The sequence below is a fragment of the Salvelinus alpinus genome, chromosome 20, assembly GCF_045679555.1.
Source record: "Salvelinus alpinus chromosome 20, SLU_Salpinus.1, whole genome shotgun sequence".
In the NCBI taxonomy this organism is placed as follows: domain Eukaryota; kingdom Metazoa; phylum Chordata; class Actinopteri; order Salmoniformes; family Salmonidae; genus Salvelinus; species Salvelinus alpinus.
Window position 1 is genome coordinate 21,079,915 of NC_092105.1, and position 16,308 is coordinate 21,096,222.

The window sequence follows — 16,308 nt, forward strand, 5'->3', positions numbered from 1 at the left end:
GACGGCACAGAATTGGCCAAGCGTTGTCCGGGTTAGGGGAGGGTTTGGCTGGCTGGGATGTCCTTGTCCCATCGCGCTCTAGCGACTTCTGTGGCGGGCCGGGCGCATGCACGCTGACTTGGTAGCCAGGTGGACGGTGTTTCCTTCTGACACATTGGTGACGCTGGCTTCCGGGTTGAGCGAGCAGTGTGTCAAGAAGCAGTGTGGCTTGGCAGGGTCGTGTTTCGGAGGACACATGGCTCTCGACCTTCACCTCTCCCGAGTCCGTACGGGAGTTGCAGCAATGGGACAAGACCTTAACTACCAATTGGATATCACAAAATTGGGGAGAAAAAGGTGGTAAAAAGTACCCCCCCCCCTCCCCCCAGAATAAGAAGTTATTCCACACCAATCTCAACAAACCATTGTTCCCCCCCCCCCCCCCCCTCAATCTACACACAATAGCCCATAATAACAAAGCAAAAACTGTTTCAGAAATGTTTGCTAATTTATAAAATAAAAAACAGAAATATTACATTTACATAAGTATTCAGACCCTTTACTCAGTACTTTGTTAAAGCACCTTTGGCAGTGATTACAGCCTCGAGTCGTCGTGTGTGTGACGCTACAAGTTGGCACACCTGTATTTGGAGAGTTTCACCCATTCTTCTCTGCAGAACCTCTCAAGCTCTGTCAGGTTGGATGTGGAGCGTCGCTGCACGGCTATTTTCAGGTCTCTCCAGAGATGTTCGATCGGGTTCAAGTCCGGGCTCTGGCTGGGCCACTCAAGGACATTGAGACTTATCAATTTGTAAGTCGCTCTGGATAAGAGCGTCTGCTAAATGACTTAAATGTAAATGTTATCCCGAAGCCTCTCCTACATTGTCTTGGCTGTGTGCTTAGGGTTGTTGGAAGGTGAACCTTCACCCCAGTCTGAGGTCTGTGGAGCAGGTTTTCATCAAGGATCTCTCTGTACTTTCCTCCATTCATCTTTGCCTCAATCCTGACAAGTCTCCCAGTCCCTGCTGCTGAAAAACATCCCCACAGCATGATGCTACCACCACCATGCTTCACCGTAGGGATGGTGCCAGGTTTCCTCCAGACATGACTCTTAGCATTCAGGCCAAAGAGTTCTTGGTTTCATCAGACCAGAGAATCTTGTTTCTCATGGTCTGAGAGTTCTTTAGATGCCTTTTGGCAAACTCCAAGTGGGCTGTCATGTTCCTTTTACTGAGTGGCTTCCGTCTGGCCACTACCATAAAGGACTAATTGGTGGTGCTGCAGAGATGGTTGTCCTGAACGGTTCTCCCATCTCCACAGAGGAACTCTGGAGCTCAGTGACCATCGGGTTCTTGGTCACCTCCCTAACCAAGGCCCTTCTCCCTCAATTGCTCAGTTTGTCCGTGCGGCCAGCTCTAGGAAGAGTCTTGGTGGTTCCAAACTTATTCCATTTAAGAATGAGGGACCTTCAATGCTGCAGAAATGTTTTGGTACCCTTCCCCAGATTTGTGCCTCGACACAATCCATTCTCGTAGCTCTACAGACAATTCCTTGGACCTCATGCCTTGGTTTTTTCTCTGACATGCACTGTCAACTGTGGGACCTTATAGACAGGCATGTGCCTTTCCAAATCATGTCCAATCAATTGAATTTACCACAGATGGACTCCAATTGAGTTGTAGAAACAGCTCAAGGATGATCAATGAACATAGGATGCCCATGAGCTTATTTTTGAGTCTCATAGCAAAGGGTCCGAATACTTATGTAAAAAAGGTTTGTTTTTAATAACTTTGCAAAAATGTCTAAAAACATTTTTTGCTTTGTCATTATGGGGTATTGTGTGTAGATTGCAGAGGAAAATGTTTTATTTAATACATTTTAGAATAAGGCTGTCACGTAAGAAAATGTGTAACAAGTCAAGTGGTCTGAATACTTTCCAAAAGGCACTGTATATATAGTGTACTAATATAATACTTATACAGACAATAATTCTGACTAAAAGTAAATGACCATTGAGTTTTATACATGAGCTAGGCTTCTTTTGGACTAAGGTGGTGCATCTTATTTTAAACTTTTTGTTTCATATCCTTTATTTCAATTTCACAATAACCTGGTTATCCACCAAAAAGAGCTACAGATTGAGAACGTCAAGTTACAAAAACATACAGAATAATGTTAGGAGGAAAATGCCAGTCTTCGCTCTGTGAACTTGTGTGTTTTAGCTGACAACACCAGTCTATGCAGTTCTGTAGGCTAAACTCCAAAAGTGTGTGTGTAGGTGTGTAGGAGGATAATATGTGAGTTGCATGTTGAAACGACTCTCTGTGCTGCTCTGTACTCGTGCTTCAGTGTTCTTAGTAGCGTGGGGTCCTTAGGGTTTGGGTGTTGACCCTGAGGCTGGAGCCACCCCTGTCTTGTCTGCCAGGGTGCTGGTTTTGGGCCGCTTGGACTCTGGGGGCTGGCACACAGGGTCAGTGGGGGGAGAGGGCCGTTCTGGGGGAATAAGTTGAACCAAAAGAGATGCATCAATCATAGGCAGAACACTGGACTGGATAAAACAAACAGTTCTTAGGAATCACATAATTTAGTATACTCAAATGTTGATGTTTCATTAGTTGGGCTCAGAGGCAGACCACATTACAAAGACCAGTAATGATAATACTGTCCATAGCCAATGACTGGTCTTGTTGTAAAGTGCTTGGCCAATCCCGCCATAAGGTGTTGCAGGATATACTGACCATGTTTGGCTTTCTCTGTGGAGGAGGGTGTGCTGAAGGTAGCTGGAGATCTGGAGACGACAGGAGTCAGAGATATCCGTCTGAAAACAGTGGAGAGAGAGAGAACAGTCACTTAGAAGGGGATTCTACCCGACTCTTGAGTAGGTGGCTGAGGAATTAGTCCTAAGACAACAGCAGAACTCAACATACAGCTACTATTCTATCAGTGTAGGCCTACATAAGAAACACTCCCACCTAATTTAGGATTCAGAGAAAAAGTAGACCTGCAAATAACAACAAATATAACTTCACTTCTGCCCATTCAATCTGTGTTTATATAGACTGATAATGTCACACACACACAGCCCATCTATTATCTTCCGGCAGCTTCTCAGGATAATCAGTACTTGATTAACAGTAGGGTGGTCCAACAAACCCTGAATACCAGACATGGTTTTGTTCTGACAGACAGTAGCTAATGACCAAACATTCCACAAGCACGCTCATTATTTTGTCACACAACAAATGACACATCATCTGCAACATCTGAAAATCTAAGTTTACAAAATAATTCACAACCATTTGCAATAAATGGAAACATTAGTGGGGAAATGGTCCAATGTCCTTCCCTACACTAGGCATGCTGCCTGGCTGGTGCTCCCATCTCCCACCAGCCTCTCCCCGTCTAACTGCTCCTTTCCATCCAGTGATGTGGCAGTTATGTAGTAGCTGTATGTAGGCACCAGTATGTAGGCACCAGTCAGGCTGTCTGGCTCCACTCACCACAGGCCATTTGAATGAGAGTTTGCATACATTTACATACCGTAGTCTTGCGAGAGAGAGCGAAGCAGTCAGGCTAACTCGTTTTAGCATCTAGGCTATAGCATCAAGCAGCATTACATTTACATTTTAGTCATTTAGCAGATGCTCTTATCCAGGACAACTTACAGTTAGTGCATTCATCTTAAGACAGCTAGGTGGGACAACCACATCAAAATAAGTACATTTTTCCTCACTAAAGTAGTTATCAGAAAAGTCAGTTCCAGTAGGAAAAGTGAGAGCAGGATAGTTCTGAGCGTATGGACCAGGGGCAGACATTACAGCGAGAAGGGTTTCATCTATCCCTTGATTGTAGTGGTGGCTCCACATGATGAGTGATTCAAACAGGATCAAGATACATCAGCGTGCAAAAGCTACTCACACATGCACACACACACTCACAGGCAAGCAAATAAACAGAGACAGGCAAAAACACAGACACACAATCTTGTATTTGTGCTCTTACCTGGGGGCAGGCCCTTTAGGGGTGTTGCTAGCTTTTGGGGTGCTGGGGCCCAGGGTTTTACCGCTGCTGCATTGGGCTTTTGGCGTGAGGCAGGGCTGGGCTATAGAGGGGGCGAGGGGGGTGTTGGGGGTAGAGAGGGTGAGGCGAGGCTGCTGAGGGGTGGAAGGTGTGCTGGTGGTGGGGGTTTTGGGGGCACTAGCAGCAGGCGTTTTGGGGGTGCTGGGCTTGCCCCACCCCTCCAGGGTGTTGAGGGTGATCCTACGGGGCTGGGTCTTGGCCCTACCAGGGTTCTTCTTCTCCTCTCCCCCAGGGGTCAGGGGGGTGCCAGGGGAGGTGAGGGAGGAGAGGGGGGTGCTGGGGGCCTCTTTAGGGGTGGGGTGAACAGGGGCGGTGCTCTCTGTTGTTTTGGGGACGGGGGACACCGTGCGGGCCGTTGCAACCTTCTTGCCCTTCTTTTCGGGCCCGTTGCCAGGGGTGACGACCTCCAGGACAGGGGGCTCCTTGAGGGGCGTGCCCAGCTCGCCAGGGGAGAAGGACAGGAAGGAGCAGTAGCCGTCTGTAGACGACACCGCCAGGAAGGAACCATCCCGAGACCTACAAAAGGATATGACATTACTAAAGAGACTGGGTGAAAACACCAGACAGGAACAATGCTACACAACAACAACTAATTAAACAGTACTTAGAGGATACCCCTAAACCCTGACAAAGGAACAGATATTTTTCAGTGCAGTTTAGGATTGGGAGTAGTGGGGTCATCGGATCCTAGGATCTCTACCTCAAGCTCATCAAAAACAGAGCGGCACGTTTTGCTCTTAATTGTAATCAGAGGGCTAATATAAATACTATGCATGCCAGTCTCTCTTGGCTTAGAGTTGAAGAGAGACTGACTGCATCACTTATTTTTATAAGAAACATCAATGTGTTGAAAATCCCAAATTGTTTGCAGTCAACTTACACACAGCTCTGACACACACTTACCCCACCAGACATGCCACCAGAGGTCTTTTCACAGTCCCCAAATCCAGAACAAATTCAAGAAAGCGTACAGTATTATATAGAGCCCTTATTGCATGGAACTTCCTTCCATCTCATATTGCTCAAATAAACAGCAAACCTGGTTTAAAAAAACAGATAAAGCAACACCTCGCGGCACAATACCTCTCCCGTATTTGACCTAGATAGTTTGTGTGTGTGCAATGATATGTAGGCTACGTGTGCCTTTAAAAAAATAATGTATGTAGTTCTGTCCTTGAGCTGTTCTTGTCCAATGATGATGTTTTGTATTATGTCATTCTGTATTATGTTGTATGTTTTGTGTGGACTACCAGGTGAGGTCGCTGAGTGTGTGGTAGTGGATGTTGGAGACGTAGCCGAAAGGTAGGGTCTGCTGAGTGTCATAGAGGAAGATGGAATCCTCGGAGGCCACAGCAAACACCAGTCTGTAGGGCAAGCCAAACGTGTTGGGCAGGGGCTGGGCACTGCCATCTGGGGAGCAGGGAGGGAGAGAGAGGGAGTTAGCTATTGTGAATGGAATTTATATGTTTAAATGAATGATTAGAATATTCCATCCTGAAACCATATAATTGTATGAAATTGATTAGAATCATAAAATTATTATTAATGATGTGTGTAGTCTTAGTCAGTAAAAGTATAATTAATGATGTGTGTAGTTTTAGTCAGAATTAAGGTAAAACAATATAACTGTACAATGAATCTTTATAGTATCTTAAACACTGAGCAAAATTCGGTGCCGACCTTGCTAGGGGCCTCAGAGAAATTGGGAGAGGGCAGTGAGTACTCCCTAATCTTGAGGGAGGACAGGGAGTGCTTCTCACGGTCCCTAATCTTTGTCGGCTGGGTATTGATACAGTATGTGCGTAGGATACCTACTGTTCGTGTGTGTCAAATCAAATTTTATTTGATACATACACATGGTTAGCAGATGTTAATGCGAGTGTAGCGAAATGCTTGTGCTTCTAGTTCCGACAATGCAGTGATAACCAACGAGTAATCTAAGCTATCAATTCCACAACTACTACCTTATACACACACTAGTGTAAAAGGATAAAGAATATGTACATAAAGATATATGAATGAGTGATGGTACAGAACGGCATAGGCAAGATGCAGTAGATGGTATAGTATATACATATGAGATGAGTAATGTAGGGTATGTAAACATAAAAGTGGCATAGTTTAAAGTGGCTAGTGATACATGTATTACATAAAGATGGCAAGATGCAGTAGATGATATAAAGTACAGTATATACATTATATTAAGTGGCATTGTTTAAAGTGGCTAGTGATAAATTTTTGATCAATTTCCATCATTAAAGTGGGCTGGAGTTGAGTCAGTATGTTGGGAGCAGCCACTCAATGTTAGTGGTGGCTGTTTAACAGTCTGATGGCCTTGAGATAGAAGCTGTTTTTCAGTCTCTCGGTCCCTGCTTTGATGCACCTGTACTGACCTCGCCTTCTGGATGATAGTGGGGTGAACAGGCAGTGGCTCGTGTGGTTGTTGTCCTTGATGATCTTTATGGCCTTCCTGTGACATCGGGTGGTGTAGGTGTCCTGGAGGGCAGGTAGTTTGCCCCCAGTGATGCGTTGTGCAAACCTCACTACCCTCTGGAGAGCCTTACGGTTGTGGGCGGAGCAGTTGCCATACCAGGCGGTGATACAGCCCGACAGGATGCTCTCGATTGTGCATCTGTAGAAGTTTGTGAGTGCTTTTGGTTACAAGCCGAATTTCTTCAGCCTCCTGAGGTTGAAGGGGCGCTGCTGCGCCTTCTTCACAACGCTGTCTGTGTGGGTGGACCAATTCAGTTTGTCCGTGATGTGTACGCCGAGGAACTTAAAACTTACTACCCTCTCCACTACTGTCCCGTCGATGTGGAAAGGGGGGTGCTCCCTCTGCTGTTTCCTGAAGTCCACAATCATCTCCTTTGTTTTGTTGATGTTGAGTGTGAGGTTATTTTCCTGACACCACACTCCGAGGGCCCTCACCTCCTCCCTGTAGGCCGTCTCGTCGTTGTTGGTAATCAAGCCTACCACTGTAGTGTCGTCCGCAAACTTGATGATTGAGTTGGAGGCGTGCATGGCCATGCAGTTGTGGGTGAACAGGGAGTACAGGAGAGGGCTCAGAACGCACCCTTGTGGGTCCCCAGTGTTGAGGATCAGCGGGGTGGCGATATTGTTACCTACCCTCATCACCTGGGGGCGGCCCGTCAGGAAGTCCAGTACCCAGTTGCACAGGGCGGGGTCGAGACCCAGGGTCTCGAGCTTGATGACGAGTTTGGAGGGTACTATGGTGTTAAATGCTGAGCTGTAGTCGATTAACAGCATTCGCACATAGGTATTCCTCTTGTCCAGATGGGTTAGGGCAGTGTGCAGTGTGGTTGCGATTGCGTCGTCTGTGGACCTATTGGGTCGGTAAGCAAATTGGAGTGGGTCTAGGGTGTCAGGTAGGGTGGAGGTGATATAGTCCTCGACTATTCTCTCAAAGCACTTCATGATGACGGAAGTGAGTGCTACGGGGCGGTAGTCGTTTAGCTCAGTTACCTTAGCTTTCTTGGGAACAGGAACAATGGTGGCCCTCTTGAAGCATGTGGGAACAGCAGACTGGGATAAGGATTGATTGAATATGTCCGTAAACACACCAGCCAGCTGGTCTGCGCATGCTCTGAGGACGCGGCTGGGGATGCCATCTGGGCCTGCAGCCTTGCGAGGGTTAACACGTTTAAATGTTTTACTCACGTCGGCTGCAGTGAAGGAGAATCCGCAGGTTTTGGTGCGGGCTGTGTCAGTGCCACTGTATTGTCCTCAAAGCGAGCAAAGAATTTATTTAGTCTGTCTGGGAGCAAGACATCCTGGTCCGCGACGGGGCTGGTTTTCTTTTTGTAGTCCGTGATTGACTGTAGACCCTGCCACATCCCTCTTGGGTCTGAGCCGTTGAATTGCAACTCTACTTTGTCTCTATACTGACGCTTAGCTTGTTTGATTGCCTTGCGGAGGGAATAGCTACACTGTTTGTATTCGGTCATGTTTCCGGTCACCTTGCCCTGGTTAAAAGCAGTGGTTCGCGCTTTCAGTTTCGCGCGAATGCTGCCATCAATCCACGGTTTTTGGTTTGGGAATGTTTTAATAGTTGCTGTGGGTACGACATCGCAGATGCATTTCCTAATGAACTCGCTCACCGAATCAGCGTATTCGTCAATGTTGGACGCAATGCGGAACATATCCCAATCCACATGATCGAAGCAGTCTTGAAGCGTGGAATCAGATTGGTCGGACCAGCGTTGAACAGACCTGAGCGCGGGAGCTTCTTGTTTTAGTTTCTGTCTGTAGGCTGGAAGCAACAAAATGGAGTCGTGGTCAGCTTTTCCGAAAGGATGCCGGGGGATGGCCTTATATGTGTCGCGGAAGTTAGAATAACAATGATCCAGGGTTTGACCAACCCTGGTTGCGCAATCGATATGCTGATAGAATTTAGGGAGTCTTGTTTTCAGATTAGCATTGTTAAAATCCCCAGCTACAATGAATGCAGCCTCAGGATATGTGGTTTTCAGTTTACATAGAGTCAAATAATTATGTATGTGCGTATGATATCTTCTGTTTGTGCGTGAAAGTATGTGCGTAAGGAGCCGGTATAAAATTAATGGTTTTATACAACAAACCAGCGCTCTCGTGAATTCCTCTTTAAGGAATACCTAGGATAGGACCCCCCCCCCCTTAAAAGAGTTAGATGCACTATTGTAAAGTGGTTGTTCCACTGGATATCATAAGGTGAATGCACCAATTTGTAAGTCGCTCTGGATAAGAGCGTCTGCTAAATGACTTAAATGTAAATGTAAACATTTTGACTATCATAGCTGGGCCTCCGTCTGTTTCATTCAACCAGAATCTTACAAATTCTGGGTTGCAGACTGAGTAGTTTAATTGAAGTGGTTTATGAACATAATTCTCGTAACAGCTATCCTTTATATCTTGGGTAATAGAGTTTGCTGAATAAATTAAATATATAAATGAGTAATAATCAGTAGAAGAGCTGTGTGTCTTTACCCTCTCCCTTCTTGGTCCTCAGCTCAAAGTAGACAGGGCAACAGCGTACAGCCAGGGTGGCTTTAGCAGGGCAGGGCAGGTGAGCTATGGGCCTAGAATACAGAAAGGCAGATGCATCCAGTTTCACCCTTACTCTGATATAGCTACAGATACACACTAAGAGAGCAAGACTTATTAGAGCTGGGATGATAAACTGAAAATTATCCACACTGATCACTTATTGCAGGCATTTGGCTGATATCGTTCATTACGATAAATAGCCTATACTAGAGAAAAGTTCTAAACTAAAAAAAGTTTGCTAATATGGGTGATTGTTAATGGGACAATTGATGGGTACAACAGTCAAACTAGTAGTAGTAGTTTTAAGAATAATTTTTATTTATTTTTTTAAATGGTGCACATTAGTGTTATAAACCTTTCGTTCTCTCATCAATTCAGGCAATTTACCGCAATATGGATATTGTCCAAATCCAGCTCTAAGACGTACAGTAGAGCAGCGGTTCCCAACTCCAGTCCCTGGACAAGCATGCCTGATTGTACTTGTCAACTAATCATCAAGCTACCCAACAAAATGTGTGTTGCTGGGGGTACTGGAGGATTGGAGTTGGGAAATACTGACCTAGAGCAATAGACCCAAAGACAGCAGCTAACTCCAGACCTGGACAGTATCAGTTCAATTAATCTTTATTGTACACAAAGGGCTTTCGTTGGCAGCAGTTACCTCTTGAGGCTCTTCCTGGAGAAGACGTAGGTGGTGTTGGTGATGTTCTCCCCCGCCTCCACACACCCCGCTACAGAGACAGAAAAAAACAGACAGAGAGGAGAGGGGAGAGAGAGGGACACAGAGAGGGAGAAAAGAGATGGGCTAAGCAGGATGTCACCCATGACCTCTACACCATCACAGGATATGACAGCAGTACAGGACACAATTACTTCCTGTTTCAAATCACCAGATGGATGTACAGAATAAAGCCTTGTTCACAATGCAGGCCTCCACGCTCAAATCTGTTTTATTTTTCGTGTGTGTATGTTCAGACAGCAGTCATTTGCTGACATGGCTATGCTAGTTGTTATAATAACAGCACCAGGTGGTGGTGCTCGTGCTTCCTATCACTCAGAAGTTATGTAACAAGCTAAGGTGACAATGCCTGCCATGGATGTTTCTCAGTATACTCAAAATCATTGTGTAAGAACACCTTTAAAGGATAAGATGATCCAACTTTCAAAACTAGTCCTTTATGTCTAGCTACAGCGGTCAACTAGTTAGGTAACTGTTTAGCTTGCTAGCACATTCACTCATTTGTTTGTAAACAATTAACAAACTAGTTAGCTAGCACATGTTCTTGTCAAACTGTCAACAGAGTAGCTAGCAAGCAACAAGATACGCCAAATAACTGTCTAAATAAATCAGATTTGAACATTCAGACAGGTTGCATGGGAAAGAATCAGTTTTGTATCTGACTTCAAACCACCTACGAAGGTGGTTTAAAATGTGGCTTGAGACATCTGAATCCATTTGCTTTTTTGGCTGTTCAGACTGCAGGAAATAAAACAGATTCGTATCAGATACGCAATTTTTTTTATTTTTTAAATTTGAATCACTTCAAACTACCAATGTGAACAAGGCTTAGCTGTTTCCGTGTGAGTGTGTGTGCATTTACCTGGGGCGAGCAGGAAGGAGCCGTCCGGTGTGAAGGTGAGGCGTCTGAAGAAAGACCTCATGCTGTCGTCATGGAACATTCGGTACTGTTTCACCTGCACACAAATAAACAGACAAACACCCTCACATTAAAGAGTGTTTGGTGTGTGTATGATTGTGTTTAGTGTGAGTGTAAAGTGTGTGTGTGTGTGTATATAGATAGCTGTTTAGCAACAAAACTGACACATATGGGGCAAAACAGACAGAGTTGGCTTAGAGTGTTGACAACATCTAAGCTATAGTTCGTCTCCAGTCAAAACAAGACATGGTATCAAGAAAAAGACAAAACTAGCTGAAACAAGTTACTTACAATTCCCCAATGGTAGCTTCTTGTCATTGTTGGCAGCTTTCTGGCTATGCAGAATCAAAACACAGACTTCTGCCCCATAGAAGTGTGCGCATTGTTTTCTTTACGTTGTCAGCTAACCCATCTATGGGAGAACATTTGTCCACTCAGCTCATACTGACCTCTCCCTCCGCAGCTGATCCAGAGCTCATCTTACTGACACTGTAGACTTTCCTCCTGCTCTGAGTACTGTACACACGCATCACCCTGAGGGAGGGGGGAAGACAGTCAGATCATATAACACTGTTTAAGAAGGTTCAGATCTACAAGTCCATGTTGGTTCTTTGTTTATGTATCATGTTAGTCCCACTGATCACTGATAAAAGGAGACTAAATGGTTTCTTACAGGGGACCAGAGGCTGGGTGTGTTCCTACCTGTCACAGCTGAGTGTGGCCACATACTGGCCCAGCGGGTCCCAGGTAACTCCCTGCACATAGCTCTTATGGTCGTTAAAGATGCACAGCTTCTGACCTGAAAAATACAACACTTATTACCGGTGTTATAACTAATTATAAACTGGGTGGTTTGAGCCCTGAATGTTGATTGGCTGGCAGCCATGGTATATCAGACCGTATACCACTGGTATGACAAAACATTTATTTTACTGCTCTAATTACATTGGTAACCAGTTTATAATAGCAATAAGGCACCTCGGGAGTTTGTCATATATGGCAAATATACCACGGCTAAGGGCTGTATCCAGGTATAAAAAGATCAAGGACATCAACCACCCGAACCTCGGCCTGTTCACCCTGTTACCATCCAGAAGGTCAGTACAGGTGCATGAAAGCTGGGACCGAGACTGAAAAACAGCTTCTATCTAATCCTGAATGTTGATTGGTTAAAATCGCATTCCAGACAGTGTCTATTACACAAGTTACCACCGGCTAAATCTATGACGTTAAAATGCGTATTTACTCTGTTCCATCTGACTGGGCAACCCGCTGTCTCATCAGCCCAGGCAGGGAAGTTATAAACTTGATCTCCACTATAAAAAGCATCTAGACATTATCTCACATTTCATTAAGACTAACATTTAGTTTCAACAGCAGAGATTTGTATAAACCTTGCTGTCTGTCTCTCTGACATTTGCAACATTGTTTCAATACTCAAATTCGAACTCCAACTGTCCCATAGTAATGATCGTGTAGGGGTATTATCCCTTACTGAATAACATCCATACACACACATTACACAGAATATAGACAACACAGAGGTATACAGTTGTGGCCAAATATATTGGCACCCTTGCAGATTTATTAAATATTTTAGAAAAAAATGTGAAGTAAGTTGAAATAAAAAATAACTTTTGGCCACCAATACCTTGTTATTGGATTTTCAACATTACAGAAACAAATGTATTTAGCTCCAAGGTGGCAATAATTTTGTCCATGCCATGTCTCTATTTTCTAAATAAAATAGTTTTAAAAAGTTTACAAAATACTATTAATTCCGCAATGTTGAAAAGCCAATAAGGTGAGGTGACCAAATGTTTTTCTTCAATTTTAATTATTTTAGAAGACAGAGAATTAAAGTCCAAGGGTGCCAATATACAGTATTTGGCCGCAAATGTAACTGAACAGACATATTTAGACACACAAGCTATATGTACTCTCACACACGTCTTACCCTTTGTTACATCCCACATAATGGCAGTGTTGTCCACAGAACCAGAGACCATGAAGTTCCCATCCCGGGTCCAGCTGATATCATACACATCCTCAATATGTCCCCTACAAAACACAACATAAACAGTGCACACACAAACAGTCACGAATGTGATTATGAAGTAATACACAGGGAAGGGACAATGTATTGTAGATAAGGTGAGTGATTAAAGGGTGTCACCGCAGGGTCTTGACCACGCTCCAGCTCTCCTTGTTGAGCTGACTATCCTCCTCCTCCTGGAATGACGGGGCCTGCTCAGGCTCCTTATTGTCATTCAGCTTCCACAGCAGGATGGCTGAATCTGTTACACAGTCATTAACACACACACTGAATATTTGTTATCAAAGCAGTCTACAACCAGCTAAATTAGCCGATGAAGTCACCGGCGATGGATTTACTCGCACATATTTTGGGCAGGAGTAGAGACATGTTGTTTTCTCAATGTCTATCGGTGTATGCGTCTGTGTCTGCCCATGACAGCTCGCGAATGGATTCAGAATATTGATAAGTGACATTTGGACGTCGAGTGGGCATCGTCTCAATGCTCATTTTGACCAAAACACTTGCAGACTCGAGTAATCCCTATCGAACACATCAGTAAGTGGCCAATCTATAAAAGGGCTTAGGGGCCAAGCGTTCGGTTAGAGATTCTGCCTAGCTATGACTTGAACATAGTAAAGTACAAAAAAATGTATGCTCTGGATAAGTGTCCACTAAATGCCGGAAATGTAAATAGCGTATTTTTCTTCAGTGTTGGCATCAATGGATCACAATTGGAGACGCTGATCATCCTTGTTCCATTTTATTTGCTATATATGTTATATCTTTATGGCAAAACATTTCTGTCATAGAGATGTAGTCAAATATACTGGCACCAATGATGAATATAAACCCTTGGTTGCTGATGCTATGTATTGGCCATTGAGAGGCTTTGAAGTCACCGGTTAGCCATATTGGGACTCCCCAGTAGGAGCAGTCCTCCACAGGAATGAATAGAATTCTGCAGTATTTCAATTAAATGTTGCAAGGACAAAATTACATGGATTTTTATATTATTTAGGTGTAGTGGGGACAGTAACATTAGTAATGTCTAAAAATTATACTTAAAGGAAATTGTTTATATTCTTTATGTTTAGCTCACATAATATACATTTAAAAGAATGCATTAAGGTGTCTGTAATAGAATGAATGTGGCAAAGACAAATGCAGACAATAATAAATGCATTTCTATAGCTTCCAAAATATATATATATATTTTTTTTACAATGGTGGGGGAGTACCAAGATGGAGGCATGGTGGCTTCAACACAGCACCCTCGATCAGTTATCTAGTGTATACTGTATATAAATCATTTATTGGCACCCTTGCACTTTACAATGGAGAAGATTGTTAATTCTTTTTTTTCTTCTTTTTTTAAACTGGTTGAATGGCAATGTTTACCCTGTAAGCACCTGCAAAGTATCACAGATTAGATTAATTACACAGTAAATGAGAATAATTGCCTCTAACCAAATTAATTAAAATTTTGAATAAATGTGAACAATCTCAATTTAGATATTTTTGATCTTGGTCCTGTGCTGTGGAAATAAAACAAATACACATATAAACAAATGTTTTTTCAACTTATTTGAGAATAGTGAATCATGCAAAGGTGCCAATATACTGTATCTAACCACATATTTATATATTATAGCAAACCATTTTATTTGTCAACTATGCTATAGTTGATATATACACGTTTGCTACATCGTGACCCACCATCTCCTCCAGAAGCGAGCAGCTCACTGTTGGGGCAGAAGCGCACCACGTTGACAGCCTTGGTGTGCCGTGCTAGGTTGGACAGGAAGTCCACCACTGCTTTCCCATCAGGCCCCATCTCCACACGCCACAACTAACCACAGGAAGTGACATCACACGTTATAACATCACACGTTATAGCATCACACAGACCAACTGCACTCATTAGGTCATTGTCTCTCTTAATAGTATATCACCATACAATACATTATTACAGTTTCCTTACCAAGCTCTGTGTGTGTGTGTGAGACAATCTGCTAATACATACAAAGTGTTCACGGTGTGTGCATATGAGAGCGAGAGAACGATAGAGACTGGTCTCAATTCCAGGTGGGACACTTGAAACAACCACAGAGAATGAATGACTAAACAACAATGGAGGGGTTGTTTTAAACAGATAAGGTTAGTAGCTAACTGTTGCTCACCCTGACAGTGGTGTCCACTCCTGCTGTGGCCAGCCTGTGTATGCGGCCCTCTGAGTTGTGCTGGAAGTCCAGACTGTAGACAGGTTCTTTGTTGTGCCACGCAATCTCACATGTTATCACCTTCATCTTCCTACTAAATACAGGCAAAGAGAGTAACGTTAACGTTAGCTAACTGAAAAGGAGATGTCAGCTAGACTAGAGATAACATTACTAGCTAGTTAGCTCACTACAGCAACTAAGCAAACAGCAGCTGTTGTTGACACCGATAGTCACTTGCAATACATACTGAGAAGGCAGTGGAGAAAGTTGGGCCATTAACCACTTCCAAGTGCTCTTAAAGTTACATTCATTTTTTTAAAGAGTTAGCTTGGTAGCTACTGGTTTGCTTAGTAAAGCCAACTTGTTCGTTAGTTCAGCCATGGCTAAGCTAGTTTAATTCGATTGCTCTGTGTGTTGAAGTAAAACAACTTGCGAAGACACATTAACAATTATGTTATATAAAATATTGGATTAATCAAATATACATCCAGAACAAATCCATAAATATGCATGCATCTCTGCCTACCAGTTTCTTTCCACTGTTTAACTTTTCTGTTGCGTCGTCCCGCGCGGAGTCCAGTCTACAAGCGGACAGCAGAGACAAAACATTGGTTTCCCGCGTAGAGTTCAGAAAAAACTTCCGGTAGAGAAGTCAGCAGTGATAGGCTGAGAAGGGAGGGGCGGGTAATACCAAAGTAGTCCAGGGGTTTCCACAAGCTTCTATATAGCCACAGCCACAGCCAAAAAGACAAAATTGGCACACACAAAAAAATGCTTTTTGCTCTTAATTTAAATTCAGGGTTAGGTTTAAAAGGAAATGGGCGAGGTTTGTGACTTGGTGTCAGGAGCTTGCCAGCGTGTAGTCCTAAAAACAGGAAATGATTTAGCTCTGGTTCTTTCAGCCATTCCTATAGGCAAAATGAATGTCGAATAAGGGTCGAATAAGGGTCGAATAAGGATTTTGGAATACACGCCGAAAATAAGGTCAGAGGTTAACACAGGCTCATGAGATCTTATGTTTTGTTCTATGAGATAACATGACCTTTATGAAATATGAAGCCTTTATGCAATGTAAATTACACAAATGCTTAAAAAGTGATATTAGCTTATGATTATATCATAGGACAAAACGTTTAAGATCTCCTACGCCTGTACTTACCAGACCTTAATTTCAGCGTTTATCCAAAAACTCCATACATTTTTCCATAGGGTTCGTTCAAAGAACCACCGTGGTTAGTGCCTACAAAAAGAAGCCATTGCTATAGTCCGCTAAAGCGGACGCGTTTTTTTC

At 43.6% G+C, this 16,308-nt stretch overlaps 1 protein-coding gene across 1 annotated transcript; it reads right to left on the minus strand.

Moving 5' to 3' along the window:
- Positions 1–2,051: 2,051 nt before the first annotated feature.
- Positions 2,052–15,948, minus strand: LOC139546463 (chromatin assembly factor 1 subunit B-like). The gene is made up of 14 exons (XM_071354864.1): positions 15,544–15,948; positions 14,979–15,111; positions 14,515–14,647; positions 12,937–13,057; positions 12,718–12,821; positions 11,463–11,559; positions 11,210–11,294; positions 10,704–10,797; positions 9,764–9,833; positions 9,043–9,134; positions 5,310–5,469; positions 3,982–4,575; positions 2,718–2,797; positions 2,052–2,472 (listed from the first exon to the last, which is right to left on the minus strand). Exons 2-14 carry the CDS (start codon positions 15,102–15,104, stop codon positions 2,351–2,353), a joined length of 1,878 nt encoding a protein of 625 aa, XP_071210965.1. The 5' UTR covers positions 15,105–15,111; positions 15,544–15,948; the 3' UTR covers positions 2,052–2,350.
- Positions 15,949–16,308: the final 360 nt, after the last annotated feature.

Coding starts and splice junctions, on each gene's coding strand:
- LOC139546463 (XM_071354864.1), bottom strand. CDS start 15,104: ATGAAGGTGATAACATGTGAGATTGCGTGGCACAACAAAGAACCTGTC. Junction 11,295..11,462: donor GCCACACTCAGCTGTGACAG/GTAGGAACACAC, acceptor CCCCTCCCTCAG/GGTGATGCGTGTGTACAGTA. Junction 9,834..10,703: donor CTCCTTCCTGCTCGCCCCAG/GTAAATGCACAC, acceptor CTGTCTCTGTAG/CGGGGTGTGTGGAGGCGGGG.